The 14385-nt window shown below is 57.8% G+C and overlaps 1 protein-coding gene across 3 annotated transcripts in view; it reads left to right on the forward strand.

Moving 5' to 3' along the window:
* Positions 1 to 2056: 2056 nt before the first annotated feature.
* Positions 2057 to 14385, forward strand: part of AHNAK (AHNAK nucleoprotein) — a 30794-nt gene continuing 18465 nt past the window's right edge. The window contains exons 1-4 of one of the 3 annotated variants that reach the window (XM_087422784.1): positions 2057 to 2189; positions 12574 to 12673; positions 12980 to 13136; positions 13572 to 13759. In XM_087422784.1, coding sequence (XP_087278910.1) covers positions 12980 to 13136; positions 13572 to 13759 — 345 coding nt within the window. In that variant the 5' untranslated portion in view covers positions 2057 to 2189; positions 12574 to 12673. Of the gene's footprint in view, positions 2190 to 2236; positions 2254 to 3083; positions 3157 to 12573; positions 12674 to 12979; positions 13137 to 13571; positions 13760 to 14385 lie in introns of those variants that run through there. The other 2 variants (XM_087422786.1, XM_087422785.1) reach the window with 2 other exon arrangements.

Raw genomic sequence — 14385 nt, forward strand, 5'->3', positions numbered from 1 at the left:
AAAACCTAGATGTAAATCAACTCCCATTTTAATATGCACAAGGAAAACTTGCACTTTCAAGGAATCAAATAATTCATTTCACAACGTTAAAAATCCTTTGGTAAACTGTTAATAGAGGTAATTTTGGGGAGAGGGACTGGGCAGGGGAAGAGAAGACATATACTGTTTATTTTTCTGCCTTTCTGTATTGTTTACATTCTTCACCATTTCGAGGTATTGATTTTACTTAAAGAATGTCAACAGGGATTATCTGACTTGTAGGATTACAGGCCATTTCGTTGATCTGTATTCTTGGTCCATGTTTAAAAAGCTGAATAAATGTGATTTAAAAGGAAATAAAATTTAAAAAGCTGTTGGTAAAGGAAATAATTAGCTCTTGGTTTTTATTTTTTAAATGCATCTCAAAGTTGAAGAGTTCCGATTTTTTTCCTTTAAAAATAAGGTAGGTGCTAGGAAAGAGATGCAGAACAAATTGGAAGCAGGGGGGAATTCTTCAGAAAGCCTGGGTCTGTGACTGTCTGCTTGTGATATGTGTGGTGGCACGGCCTCTGCTGGGGGTTTGAGTCCCTATCTGGGTACTTGTGTGTGTGTGTGTGTGTGTGTATGTATGTGTGTGTGTATGCACGTGTGAGAGAGAGAGAGAATGCTGGTGCCCAAGTCTCTGCTTTGTCTCTGTGTCTTTGCATGTCTATGCCTGTCTGAATGTCTACACATGTGTCTCCACCTTTCTGTGTCCCTTGTATGAGTGTCTGCATGTCTGTGGCTCCTTTTGCTATCTCTTCCCTCCCCCACGGCCTGTACCCTGTTCGCAGCGTAACTGGACCTGGGACACAGCCCCCAGGGCTGGCAGCAGAGTTGGCTGCTGGGTATTTTTAGCCTGTAAACATGTTTGCCATTTCAGAGGACAGGGCTGCTGGTCTCAGCCCCAGCCCACTCATGATCTTGCAGCGAGGGGGGCCCTCCTGCCTGGAGCTGGGTCTTCTCACTTCCCTGGGGCTGAGGGTCTCCCTTCCCCAGCATTTGGGAGGGAAGGAAAACTGGCTTGATGTGGGCAGTGGGTGGCCACCAAGGAGGGAGGATAAGACGATTCATGAGGCAGAAGAGAATGGGGGTGTGCAGCCAGAAGGTCCCCGAACCCCATCATTAAGCATTTAATAAAATCTCCAAGTAGTTAGAACTAGCTGTGGGAAATGGCTATAAATTTGGAAACAGCGTCCTGCAAGTGGGGAGGTGAGGGAGCGGCTCGGACAGGGGATCTGAGAAGAAATGGGGAGGTATCGGAAAACCGGGAGCCCCGGCTTCCCTCAGGGAGTCTGGTGAGGGAGGCGAGCAGCCCGGTCTGCTCCCCCAAGGGTTGCAGGCCTGGCTGCTGTGTTGCTGCAGCAGCCGGAGCAGCACCATGGTTCTTGGGGCGCTGGAGACCCTGACTCTGGGAGGTGGGGCGAGCGTCTCCAGGCTGGTTCCGTGGAGCAAGGGGCCAAGGGGGCCCCAGAAGGAGGGAAGGCGAGAAATGGGCTCGGCTGCAAGGAGCTTGGGAACCAAGTGAGGAGACTGGGCCTAGGATTTGAAGTGTAGTTGCCCGTGTTGAGAGAAAAACTCAAAGGTCTGCGTCAGGCTGGAGGTCGCGGCTGAATCACCCAAGCCCCCCAGCCGCTTTCAGAACCACTTGGTCCTTCCTGCAAAATGGGCTGATTCTCGGTTTCAGTCGTGACGATGAGCCTCGGGGAGCTTCGAGGAGTTTCTTGCCGACGAAACTACACACTGCATACGTAGGGGATAGATCCGGACCCGGGCTAGGGCAGGGGGCAGTGGAAGGGGGCAGGGGAAGGCAGCACTTGGCCCGTGCGGCGGTCTCCTGGTCCCCGCGCCCCCCTGGGCCCTCCCCCCCCAGCAGCCCGCTCCCGGGGCCCTCCAGGGTCGGCCTTGCTCGCTCGTCCCAGCCCTCCTCCGGCCCCGCCCGGCCCCGCCCTCTCCCCACAGCTCGGGGCAGACCCGCCCGCCCGAGCCGGAGTTACAAGAGCCGCCTCCGCGCGCGGGGGCCCGGCCACTCGGAGCAGCTCCGCCGCAGGGACTGCACCGCCCGCCCTGCCGGACCCGCCCCGAGCGGGGCTCGCCGCTTGCAGCAGCCGCAGCACCGCGACCTCGGGCCCCGTGCGGGCTATGGCTGTGCCCTGGGGCTGAGCGCGCAGGTAGGGGCTCCGGGCGCACCGTGGCGCGATCGGGGAACAGGACGCCGAGCACAGGAGAGGGGAGGTGGGTTGCAGGGCTTGGACGAGGCGCTTTGGGTGGGTGTCACTGTGAGGATTTGAACAGTTTGGAGCAAGCTAGGCAGCTCGGGGCCGCGCGGGGTGGCGACACGTCGAGCCCTGGGAGCAGAGCTGTGCCTCCGGAGTTGGGGCGCAAGTTGGGCAAAGTTGGAAAATCGCTCCGAAGCGTGCTTTGCTCCAGTCCATATTTCTCTCGAGGGCTGATTGTTGGCCCTACTGCACGGCGGGGCGCCCCGTTCCTGGCCTGGCGGCCCCTGTCCCACCCCCTCCTTCTCCATGGGGCGGTGGCTCAGCGCACTGCTCTGTTCCTATTCCATGTTTACTGGAGAAGTTTCCGAGATCGCGGCCGCGGCCCCTCGGCCCCTCCCGGTGCCCCTGCACCCCCGCGCCTCGCGCCCCCTCCGCTGTCCCTCCCCACTGCCGAAACCTCCGCCCCGAACTTCGCGTCCCAAGTCCTCCCGGCCCCACCCAGTTCTGTACTACCAGCCTCTCCCTTTCTGGTTCCTGGCGGCCCCCCTCGGCCCCCCTCCAGCTGCCCCGCCCTAGTCTTGCCCCTCCGTGTTCCCTGCTCCAGAAAACTCCCTTCTTCCTCTAGGTCTGCGGAGCCTGGAAGTTTGCAGCGCGCCTCTCTGCGGGGCGGGTGGGATTGGGGGTGGGGGACATAATTAGGGAGATTCCTGCACTGGGGTGGGCGGGGAGGGGGCTGTGCAGCGGCCCAGCCCTCGGGACCGCCCCTTCCCCTTTAGAGGCGGCGCTCTCTCCCCTACCCCACTCCCAAACCCGTCCGGGTGGGAGGGCCCCGCCCCAGCGCCTGGCTTGGCGCCAGCAGCCTGAGGAATGTGGTGGTTGGAGCCGGTGACTAATTCAAACCAGAACTCGGGGAGGAGTGGTGAGGGGCAAAAGGGAGGTGGGGGAAGGGGCTGCGTGTGGGAGGTGGGGGCTGGAGCAGTGCTCGGCGTAGGAGGAGGGCTTAGCTGTCCTCTCTGGGACCCTCCAAAGCTGTGCGCTCCCGGAGAGAGGGCCGGGGGGCGAGGTCCTGCCGAGGAATTGGAAAGGCAGTGTGCTTAGGGTGTGTTCAGAGAACTGTGTTATGTAAGGCTTTCCCATGCAGGGAGAGGGTGTGCAGTGTGTGAGAGCCTGGCTCGCCCCTGGCTTGGCTGGGCGCCCCCTGCATTGCCAGGGCCGGGGATGTGGAGGCGCAGCCGACCTCGAGGGGACATGTGGGGTCTGAGCGGGGCTGGCTGTGCCCCTTGCATGGGAGGGGAACGGAGTGTACAGATGGGGTATCTCACAGCTTTAGCCGGTCCAAGCACCAGGTGGGAGACTGCTCTGGCACCTCTGCACAATGTGGCCACCGAGAATTGTGTGCTAGTGTGTGCTCACGCCTTTCACAGGGTGTGGCTGCTGAGAGGTGGTGATGAAATGCCCCCAGGGAGCCTGCAGTCGCTCTTGAGTGCCCTGCTCTGTGGAGTGGATTTGTGGGAAGGCAGGATGGAATCCTCCCATGGCAGTAGGGTCCTTAAGAGAGTGACCTGGAGTCTCCGGAGGAAAAGGGACCCAGATATTTACCTCTGTGTCCCCAGCACAGCACTGGGCTCCCAATAATTGGTTCTGAAACAGTTCCCTCTGCTAGAATCCAGCCTCTGATCGCAGGGACCTCATGCCCTTCCTCACACAGCCTAGCACATGACTGGGGTGGGGTTGATTTTTGTGGGCCACGGTGATCCGTGGGGGCTATAGTGATTGGTGAAGGCGGGGGAGGGGGGGGGAAGGAGGGAGAGATTGAAGGTGCCATGGAAGGCGTTTCAGGGCCTCCACAGCTGTGCTGGGTCTAAATTAGGGGTGCAGATTCTGCTTTGATTCCCTCTCTCTCCCCCTGTCCCCCAAGAGGGAAATCCCTGAGGCAGGGAGTGGCACTCACTTCCTTTCTGATGCTGAATGGGGAAGCTTCCTCCTCGGCCTGCAGGGATGATGGGCTGGGCTAGCACATGGTAGGCAGAGCCTGCTGAGTGGGGAGTAGAAGGGAACCCCAGGCTTAGGGGTACCTCCTTGCTCTGTGCTGTGAGCTGTGGGATGAGGTGGGAGAGGATCAGAGACTGTAAGAGCTGGGCTAGAGAGGATGCAGGGTCTAGGGGGGTTGGAGACGGGGATTGGAGGGTGTCTGAGCCCCTCTGTAAAGCCTTGTCTTTAAGAGGTTATACGCAGGTACATTGCTCAGGGAACAAGGCCACACAGGCAGCTACAGAAGTCATGCGGGACTTAGTGCTGCTGATAAGGAGGCCCACAGCAGCGATTCAGGGGTCCTCCTCTGGGCAGCTCCTTGAAGAGCTGACCCCACAGAGCTGAGGACTTGGTTCAGGGGGTGAGGCTACAGGTCCAGGGCTCATGGGGGGGACGCGAGAGCGTGAACTGTGAGAGACTTGTGGAGGAAGAAGGCCAGCTTCGGTCAAGGGCAGGGAATGGGCTGGGGGTCCCTGGGGTCACCTCAGTCTCAGGGAGGCCCTCGGTGGAGGTGTCCGGACACTGCCAGGCTGGATTCTTTGGCTCAGCTTGGAGTTGGCTGCCTGGCCCTAGCAGAGCACACCACCCAGAGCCTGAGGAGCTGGTTGGAGGGGTTGGGGCAAAGCTGTGGGGGTGGAGGGGTGTGTGGGGCTCTGGGATGTGGTCATCACCTTCCAACTTGGGAACCGCCTGGGGACAGAGAGGCAGACCAGGAGAGCTAGTCTGACTCCTGGTGGGAACTCTCCCCCTGCTGGCTCTCCCCCTGCTACCACTCCCAGATGCCCCCAAGTTTCTGTCCCTGGAGCTGGGCTGACCGCGTGCATGTGCACATGAGGAAGGGAGGTGGCGGCTCAAGAGGGTTTAGAATGTGCTGTTTGAGTTGGGCGGTGGTGGCGGTGGCGAGTGTCTAGGACCTTCTGCTCTTTGTCCCCCATGGGTTTCATCCAGGCTCCTGGAAGCTGGCATTTCTCTGGGCTCTGATTGTCCTGCTGGGCTCCCAGGCCTTCCTGAGCAACCCTGGGCATGCCGAGGAAGTGTGGGGGGCCGCAGCGGGGCTCAGCAGGAATGTGTGTGCACAAATTTTGATGATGCCCCCTTCCTCCCTGCTGGCCTCAGTTCCCACCAGGCTGGGCTATTGTGGCTGGAGGTCTTGGGTCCAGGGGTCCCCGTTTCACTGTGGCGTTGAGTCCCTGTGACCGCTAGTGTCCCAGCAGCCAGGTGTGTGTTATTACCTGTGAGAGGGGGTCCCTCTGGCTGTGCATGGTGGTCCTGGCATTGCAGTGGGCCAGGATGTGTTACTTCTGCTTGTGTGTGGGGCTTATAGTGCAGGGGACAGCAGTGGGACCCTGTCCTGGTGGTGAAGGTTTCATGGGGGCTGCAGGGGCTGTAGGTAAGGACTGAAGTAAGTTTCTCCATTCTGGACAGGTTCCGGGCCCTGGAGTTTGTGTTTAGAGGCCTGCGGGAGGGTGAGGACAGCCCTGGGAGCGAGGCCCCACTGAGCATGGCCCGAGGAGGCGCTGCGCACGGCGGTCAGGGAGGGGCATCCTGCCCTGTCCCCGGGGACCGGAGCGGAGGTTCTAGGGGAAGGGGAAGTGCCTGGAGCTGATCCCAGCTTCGTGTCCTGGCTGGCCTGGGGGGCGGCTCTTTGGCAGCCCCGCCGAGCGCCTGGCCCCGCGCCCCTGCACTAGCGTGGCCTGACCGCTGGGCGGAGAGCTCGGCCGTGGTCAGCGGCGGGCGGCTCCCAAGCTGTAATCTACCCCCAGGGTGAGACAGTGTCCTTCTTCACCCCGCTCCCCGTGGAGGGTGCCACCCTCAGAGTTGGTGTGTTAATCCCAGCGGTCGTAGGTAAGGGGCAGGTGTGGGACTTCCTACTGCAGAATGTAGTGCTGCCCCCAGTCCCCTGTGATCAGGGGAAGGGAGAGTCGCTCTTGGTCAGGGGAGGAAGAGGGACTCTCCCTCCCCGCTGGAAGTGAGAGCTTGAAGCTCTGGGGCTTCCGAGCTCGCTGGAGAAGTGGGAGGAAGCCGTGCATGGCCAGGCAAGAGGGGTGGAGAAAGGTGTCAGGGAGGAGCCTAGAAAGCAGCTGGCTGGCTGGGGTGCTGGTGGGGCTGCCCTGAAAGTTGAGGTGCAGAAAACTACAGCATGATGGTGGGGGCTGGGAGAAGGGGCTGACGGGGAGGAGAGGGCTGGAGTGATGAGGCTGGAAAAACTTCCTCCTGCTGGAGGTTGTGGGCTAGGCCAGCGGTTCAGTAGCAAGGGAGTAAGCTAGGCAGGTGCACGCAGGTAGAGGGAGGCAGACTCTCCTCCATGATGGGCAGGGCCTGGGGCTGCTCTGACAGGCATGGGTTGTGAGTTAGTGAAGGCAGGGGCTGTGGGCCTGCTCTGGGCTGTGAAGTGGGCAGTGGGGCTGACGAGCGTCTCCGTGTGCATTCGGTGTGTGCTTCCTTGTGTGTCTTTCTCTGAATGTCTCTCCAGTGCTCATGTCACCTGTGTCTTGCAACACGTATATTTAATTCTCCCTGTTAATTCCACACCCAACACACGTCGCATTTAAGCTGAAAGTGTCCCCTTGGGGTGTACTGCCCAGAATCAGCTGAGTATAAAGTTCTTGATGCCAGCTTAGATTCTTAAGATTGCTTCCAAGTTCTACTCCAGTTAGAATAGGGCGTGTTGTTTTCCAGGTAGGGGGCTGGCAGCTGCATACGTGAAGGTCCATTTGGGCTTTGGCCCCGGAAGAGATGCCGCCCCTGTGTTTCTCCTTGTTCCTCTGAGACGAGGGTCTGCCTGCATGGCTGTCCCCATTCCCCAATGAGTGGAAATATTTGCCTTGCCCTGCTGGTGCCTGTCTCTAGAGTGGGTCTGGTGCCCCCCAAGCCCCAGAAGGGGTTGATTCTCTTGGCCTTCCCCTGCTGGGGCCCAACAGAGTCTATAGGTGAGCCAGGATCTGTGCAGCTCAGGATTTCTTTTTTTTTTTTTTTTTTTTTTAAAGATTTTATTTATTTTATTTTTCCCCCCAAAGCCCCAGTGGATAGTTGTGTGTCGTAGCTGCACATCCTTCTAGTTGCTGTATGTGGGACTCGGCCTCAGGATGAACGGAGAAGTGGTGCCTCGATGCGCACCCGGGATCCAAACCCGGGCCACCAGCATCGCAGCGCGCGCACTTAACCACCAAGCCACAGGGCCGGCCCATTGTGCAGCTCAGGAGTTCTGACTCCTGGGGATACATCGTTGATGAGCCCCAGAACCAAAAGGCTGCTCAGATCCTGGGCTCTGGGATGCCTGGGACTCTGCCCATTCTGGGTTTGCTGTCCCCAATCTGGGCCAGGACGAGGCTGGTGTATCGGCAAGGGAGGCTGGTGGCCACTTTCCCTCCCTTCTGTGCTTGTGGCCCTTGGTGGGTATCATTGCTCCCTGAGTGAGCCTCCTTCGGCTCCCTGGGTCTCCAGGTCCCTATCTGAATCTCAGCGCCGCCCTTTCTATGTGTTTATGTCCCTCTCTCCGAAGCGTCCTTCTCCCGCCATGTTGGTCTCCTTCTAGATGTGCTTGGAGGCCTCTCCATCTTCCTGTGGGTGTGTCTCTCTGGCTCTCACTCCACCGCCCTCCAGTATAGGTCTCTCTCTTCTGTGTATCTCTCTTGTGCATCTTTCTCTGTGGTTTCTCATCCTGTGTGTATTTATTTGTGCCCTTGTCCCTCTACCTGGGTAAAGACTGTTGGCCTTGGAGTCAAACTTGGGCAAGTCATCTTACCTGTGGGGGCCTGTTTTTGCATCTCTAAAATAAGGATATTAATTCTTAATCACGTAGGGTTGTTTGGGGATCGAATGAGACCCCAGGCATGGAACCACAGCGCAGAACCTGACACACAATAGGAGATCTGCAAAGTTCTTTCTCTCAACCTGTTGAGGCTTTTCTTTCAACGTGGAACTTTCTCTTCCTCTTTGCTGCCTGGCGAGTGTTTATACGAGTAGATCGCCCTTCTGGGTGTGTCTTTCTTTTCTTTGAATATCCCAACCCCTCATCCTGGTTATGCATGTCTGGGGCTTCCCTCATGCATGTCTAGAGCTCCCTAGCTGTGGGGGTGAGTCATTTCATTCTTCTGGACATGGGAGCTGCTTCTCCCTGGCCTGGGTATATGGTGGGTTGGTGCGCTCGTGCATGTGCCGCTGTGCTGCGTGGAAGGTTCTTTGCTGTCGGTGTCTTCCCTACCATGGGTGGAAATGCTTCTCTCGGAGTGTCACCTCCTGTGTCCCACCTCTGCTGGATGTGTGCTCAAACTTGTGCCCCTCTGACATATCTTGTCTTCAGGTTTGGTGCCTGGAGGCAGTGAGGCTCAGGGTGTGTGTATCAGTTCCTGTCATCTTGACACTGATGCTGGCCGCAAGGCTGTCTGGCTGCTGCAGCAATTAGGCTGAACCCCCTCCCCGGCTGACTTCATACTGGCTCTTGGGAGGAAGGGGCTGTATTCCCTGGGGGAAGTGGGTGGAAGGATGCTCCTCTGGAGGTCACACCTGGCAGAGAGCGTCTGCCCAGGGCAGGGAGTTGGCTTCTTGGATCTGTCTGGGTGTTGCCCCCAGTCCACACAAGCGGCATGGGTGCCTCCTCTTTGTGGTTGGAGGGCGCATCCTCTTGTGGTTTTGAATTGACAGGACAGGCTCGTTCTTCTCTTGCTGCTTCTGGCTTGACTTACACTCTGTCCCTGCAGACTCAGATGTGCATCCTCTCAGCCTTGCAGCTGGAGTGGCCTCACCCGTCTCACTCCTTTTCTGCCCTCTAAGAAGCCTTCTGCCTTCGAGGGTCTCCACTCTAGCCCTTCCCATTATGAAGGATACTGTGAACCAGGGTCAGGTGGACCATGGGGCGGGTAGCTAGCATACCTGGGTCGGGGTCCCCAACACCCTCCCACTCTCACCTCTCTGGACCTCACTTTCCCCATCTGTAAATAACAGGCAGTGCTTCCCATAGAACTTTCTGCAATGGTGGAAATGTTCTATATCTGGGCTGCGTAATAGAGGAGCCGTGTGTGGCTGTTAAGCTCTTTTTTTTTTTTTTTTTTTAACTTTATTTATTTATTTTTCCCCCCCAAGCCCCAGTAGATAGTTGTATGTCATAGCTGCACATCCTTCTAGTTGCTGTGTGTGGGACGCAGCCTCAGCATGGCCGGAGAAGCAGTGCGTCGGTACGCGCCCGGGATCCAAACCCCAGGCCGCCAGCAGCGGAGCGCGCGCACTTTAACTGCTAAGCCACGGAGCCGGCTCCTGTTAAGCTCTTGACACGTGGTTACTGCAACCAGTGAACTAAAATTTTAATTTAATTAATTTAAATGTAAATGGCCATATGTGGCTACCATGTTGGACGGCATGGCTCTAAGGTTTCTTCTAGCTCCAAAGGCTTATGACCCTTGGCTGAATGGGGAGAGTTCCCCAAAGCTCCAAAGACCCTGCTTTGGGTAGCAGCGGGGCAGAGCCTTCAGGCCCTGGGAAGCCTGGCTTCACCTGACTTGTGTGGGAGGAGAAGACGGACCATGTGGGCTTGGTACAGGCTCCAGGGATGGGAGAGACTGAGAGCTGGGATCCAAATGCAGAAAACAGGCCTTTGCCACTGTGGCCTCAAATTCCCCCATCAGCACCCCCATGTCAGCCACCTGAATGGCCCAGATCAGGTCAGAGAGGAGGGGAGTCTTTTCTGGCTGTGCCAGGCGGGGAGGCCCGAGCCAGAGCAGGCTGGGTGGTTGGCAGCCCCACCTGGCCGGGAAGCCAGCGGGTGCCCTGCTAGGACCAACCTGCAGCCTCGGGTCCAACGGCTCCTCTTCTCGTGGACTGTGGATGCTTCTCCTCTCAGCATGGTCTTCTCCCCTCCTCGTTAGGTGCCTGGGTCGAGGCATGCAACAGGTCCCTCCTGATCCTCCACACTGTGCTTCCGGGGACTCCTGGCCTGGGGCTTCGCCCTGAGGAGCTGGCAGGGAAGCCGACTGCCTGTCCCCACTGGAGCCCCAGCCCCTCTGGCCCCCGGGGATCTGGCCCATGAAGCACTTTGTGGATCAGTTTTAGGCGTGACCCTTTGCATGTCTGGAGCTGTTGCAGCTTCGGTGACTCATTGGGGAAGGAGGGAGGGTGGGGCCGAGATGTGGGCGAGGGTGAGCTGGCTCAGCACCAGGATGCGGGGCTGAGAAATGGGGCCCTGCTCAAGGAGGAAGAGGGTGCCAGGGCAACCGGTGGTTTCAGAGATCAGAGAAGCCATTGGGCTGGAAGCCTTTTTCCTTCTCTGCCTTGCCTGGCTCCTTGTCTGCAGGGCTGGCTTCTCGGTGCTGGGCGCTGGGGGAAGGTCCCATTTAAGTTCCAGCTTTGCTGTTTCACGTTGGGAAGGGTCACTGTGACTTCCTGTAGCGGCTCCCCTGCCTGCCGGGAAGGGAGGAGGCGTTTTCCCTGGCACACACCTGTGCCAACAGGGCGCTCACCCATCAGCGGCTCTGCTGCCTCCTAACAGCACCTGTGGAGGAGGCACAATGTAAATACCAAATGTGTGAGTTCAGGTGGTGGGCGGACTGGGGGTCTATGTGGCTGTCTTTACTTGTGTTGTTAGCTGCCTGACATTGGAACTGCTAAATGCCCATGAATTTCCAAGAGACACAGTCCCATCCTCAGAGGCAAACTCTAGCACTTTCAAGACCCCCATTTAGGGCCGGCTCCGTGGCTTAGCGGTTAAGTGCGCGCGCTCTGATGCTGGCGGCCCGGGTTCGGATCCCGGGAGCGCCCCGAGGCACCACTTCTCCGTCCAACGCGAGGCCGAGTCCCACGTACAGCAACTAGAAGGATGTGAACCTATGACATACAACTATCTACTGGGGCTTTGGGGGGAAAAAAATGAATAAATAAAATCTTTAAAAAAAAAAAAAAAAAGACCCCATTTAGCCTTCTGGAACATTCTGAGGCTAAATTGGTCACGCCCAGAGCACCTTGCTCGTAATTTATATCCGGGACAGGAACAAAGTCCTTTAAATCTCCACATCTGGCACATAGAGTGCATTCAATAAATGTTTAGCGGGTGCATGAAGCAGTTAGGTGACAATTGAATGCAACGTAGAATTCAGGGCTGGGCTGAGCTGCGACTGTCCCTTGCTGGTTTGCTCTGAAGGGTCCAGTACAATGCTGGATGTACGGGAGGTGCTCGGGATGCGTGTGTTTATTGATTGGTTGACTTATTTGTGGATGTAAACAGCTGTAGGGTGGGGCTTTGGGCGAAGTTCTCCATGATTTATGGCCTCCCCCGCACGGTTTCACAGACGTGCTCCTGGATGACGCTGCTGCCGCCATTTTGTGTGGGTGGCTGTAGGCTGTGGCTGTGTCCAGAGTCCTGCCTTGATGTCTTCCCGGGGCGCCTCTGCAGCTGACAGCTCATCCTGTGGCTGGAGGGCATCTTTGCTCCCAAGCGCCCGCACCTATGGGGGCCTGGCTCAGGGCCCAGCGTGGGCAGCCAGATGGGCCCTGACTCATCACGTCCCTCAGGCAGCTCAGCTGTACTCCTGCCTCTCGGGCTTGGGCTGGTGCCTGGAGGGGCTGTGCCTCCTTTGTTTAGCTGCTGCCTGTGGCAGGGCTCCTGGAGCTCCTAGCTGGCGAGGGTCCCCCGGTCCTGAGGACTGGGTTAGACAGGGTGACCCAGAGTCACTGCTTGTCACTGGGGAAGGGAGGGCACCACTATCCCTGCTCTCAGGCCTGCCAGTTACCCCCAGTGTGGGAGACACTCTGAGCAGTGTCCGTCCTCTGATACGGTGTAGGGGAAAGAGTTACAGGCTCAGAGCCCGAGCATAGTTGCTCCCTTATTGTGGACCCCAGGCAAATTGGCTTCTCTGAATCTCAGTCTCTCCATCTGTAAAATGGGGACAGTAACCTCTCCATCTTGAAGCTGTTATAAAGAACCTGATGAGAATGTGTGTGTTGTGAGGCTCCTGTGCGCCAGAGCTTTCCACACATGCTCTGTCTCTCTTCTTCAGTCCTCACGGAAATCCTTTATCATCTCCATTTTCACGATGAGGAAATGGAGGTTCAGAGACGTTAAGTGACTTAGCCAGGGTCACCCAGCTGGGAGGATGTGGAACCAGGATTTGAGTATGAGTCTGGCCTCCTCTAAACCCCCTTTCTGCCACCCCATGCTGGAGAGTCATGTGTGGATGGAATTGATAACAGTAGTAGGGGTCGAGGTTTGGATCTGGCCTGGGGAACAGGACATCCAGCCATCCCTGGTGTGGCAGCCGGTCGGGGTTCTGAGCAAGCCGATTGTTGAGAGCGAGCATCATTGTGAACTTTCCCCTAGGCTGTGTGACAGATTCCCGAGGAGAAAGACTGAGGAGAAGAGAGGAAGGAGGGGCGGGCTCCTGGCAAGGCATTGGCTCCTGAATTGAGTCCTGCAGAAGGTCAGTCGGGGGGTGGGGTGGGGGAGGAGAGAGGTGGAGGTGATGGGATGGGGACGGTGGAGACCCCCTGTGGCATCAGGAGGCAGGGCCCTGGGTGGAAGGGATGAAGGGCTGGTTTCCTCCAAGGCTGGTTGCATCCACTGTCCACTTTCCATATTCTCCGCTGTGCCTTGAGAGCAAGTGGACAGCTTAGAGACAATGCTCCACTCCCCGAGAGTTCATGGCACCAAAGATCCCTGGCTTTCTCATCCCCTTGTGCCCTCGCGCCCCCACGGTCCTGAGCTCCATTTCCTTCCCTCATCCCAGATGGAAAAGGAGGAGGAGACGACCCGGGAGCTGCTGCTGCCCAACTGGCAGGGCAGCGGCTCCCACGGGCTGACCATCGCCCAGAGGGACGACGGCGTCTTTGTGCAGGAGGTGATGCAGAACTCCCCTGCGGCCCGCACTGGGGTGGTCAAGGAGGGTGAGTCACTCAGGGTGCGGGCTGGGTGCTGAGTTGTGGTGGGTGCGGGTGGCGGGAGGGAAGGGCAGGGGGCAGGCAGCAGTGGGCAAGTGGCTGTGGAGGGCCCAGTCCCGCAGTGTCAGGATGGTCAGGACACACCCTGCCCTCCCCTGCCTGCTCTGTGTCCCTCGCTCAGGGTCCTTGGGAGAGATGGCCATGGGGGATGGTGGAGACATAGTCCTCAGTTCTGACGCCACCACTCACGAGCTCTGCTGCTTTGGGCAAATTAGTTGGCCTCTCTCAGCCTCAGTTTCCTCATCTATACAATGGGTATTACCCAACCTGCCTCGCAGGGTGGTCATGACATGCACTGGATACAAGTCAGCACCAAGCAGTTGTGTGTTGTTTTCCTGAGACCCTGGGGGTCTTACCCGCTTCTTGATCCTCCCTGCTCAGGGGACCAGATTGTGGGTGCCACCATCTACTTTGACAACCTGCAGTCAGGCGAGGTGACCCAGCTGCTGAACACCATGGGGCACCACACCGTGGGCCTGAAGCTGCACCGCAAGGGGGACCGCTCCCCTGAGCCTGGCCAGACCTGGACCCATGAAGTCTTCACCTCCCGCACCTCCGAAGTGGTTCTGGTGAGTGCCCCATGGCCCATCTGTGCCCTGAGCTCCCCCTGGCCGCACCGACCTGCTGGCCCTGCTGCCTGAGCCTCTGTCTGCCTGCTGGATCTCTGTTGTTACTCCTTCTCCAACTGTCACCCCTCTGCATCCTCTGTGGAGCCAGTCTGTTTGTTCCTATTCACGTGTGGCATGTGGCTGATACCGCCCCTAAAAGTCTCCCCTCAGTCTCTTCAGAGTGCCCAGCGTGGGGACCGACTCATGCTGTCTTGTCCTAGATGCCAGGAGGAAGGTCGGCTGATTTGTAAGAATCTTTGAAATGGTTTCACAGGTGCCCAGCTCTGCCTCACAGATACCGTTTTTCTACTTCCAGAGGCCTGGACTCATCTGTGAGTCAGAGACTGGGCAGCAAAGTTGCCTGAGAGACGTTTCTCTGCTCCTTCTGATGGCTTGTGTATTTCACAAATATCGGGTCGTCCAAGTGAAAGTGTTAATCCAAGCGCCACCAGTCTCGACAAATGCTTACACTAAACAATGCTTTCCGAAGGGTCCCTGGGAGGATTCCCCCTCTGATTAGACAAACAAGCCAGTGAGTTGAGAGTTGAGAGCCGAAGGGTCAAGTCAGCACAGAGCTGGTCACCTGG

Source organism: Ceratotherium simum, chromosome 34, assembly GCF_057802395.1.
Source record: "Ceratotherium simum simum isolate JZ-2026a chromosome 34, ASM5780239v1, whole genome shotgun sequence".
In the NCBI taxonomy this organism is placed as follows: Eukaryota; Metazoa; Chordata; class Mammalia; order Perissodactyla; family Rhinocerotidae; genus Ceratotherium; species Ceratotherium simum.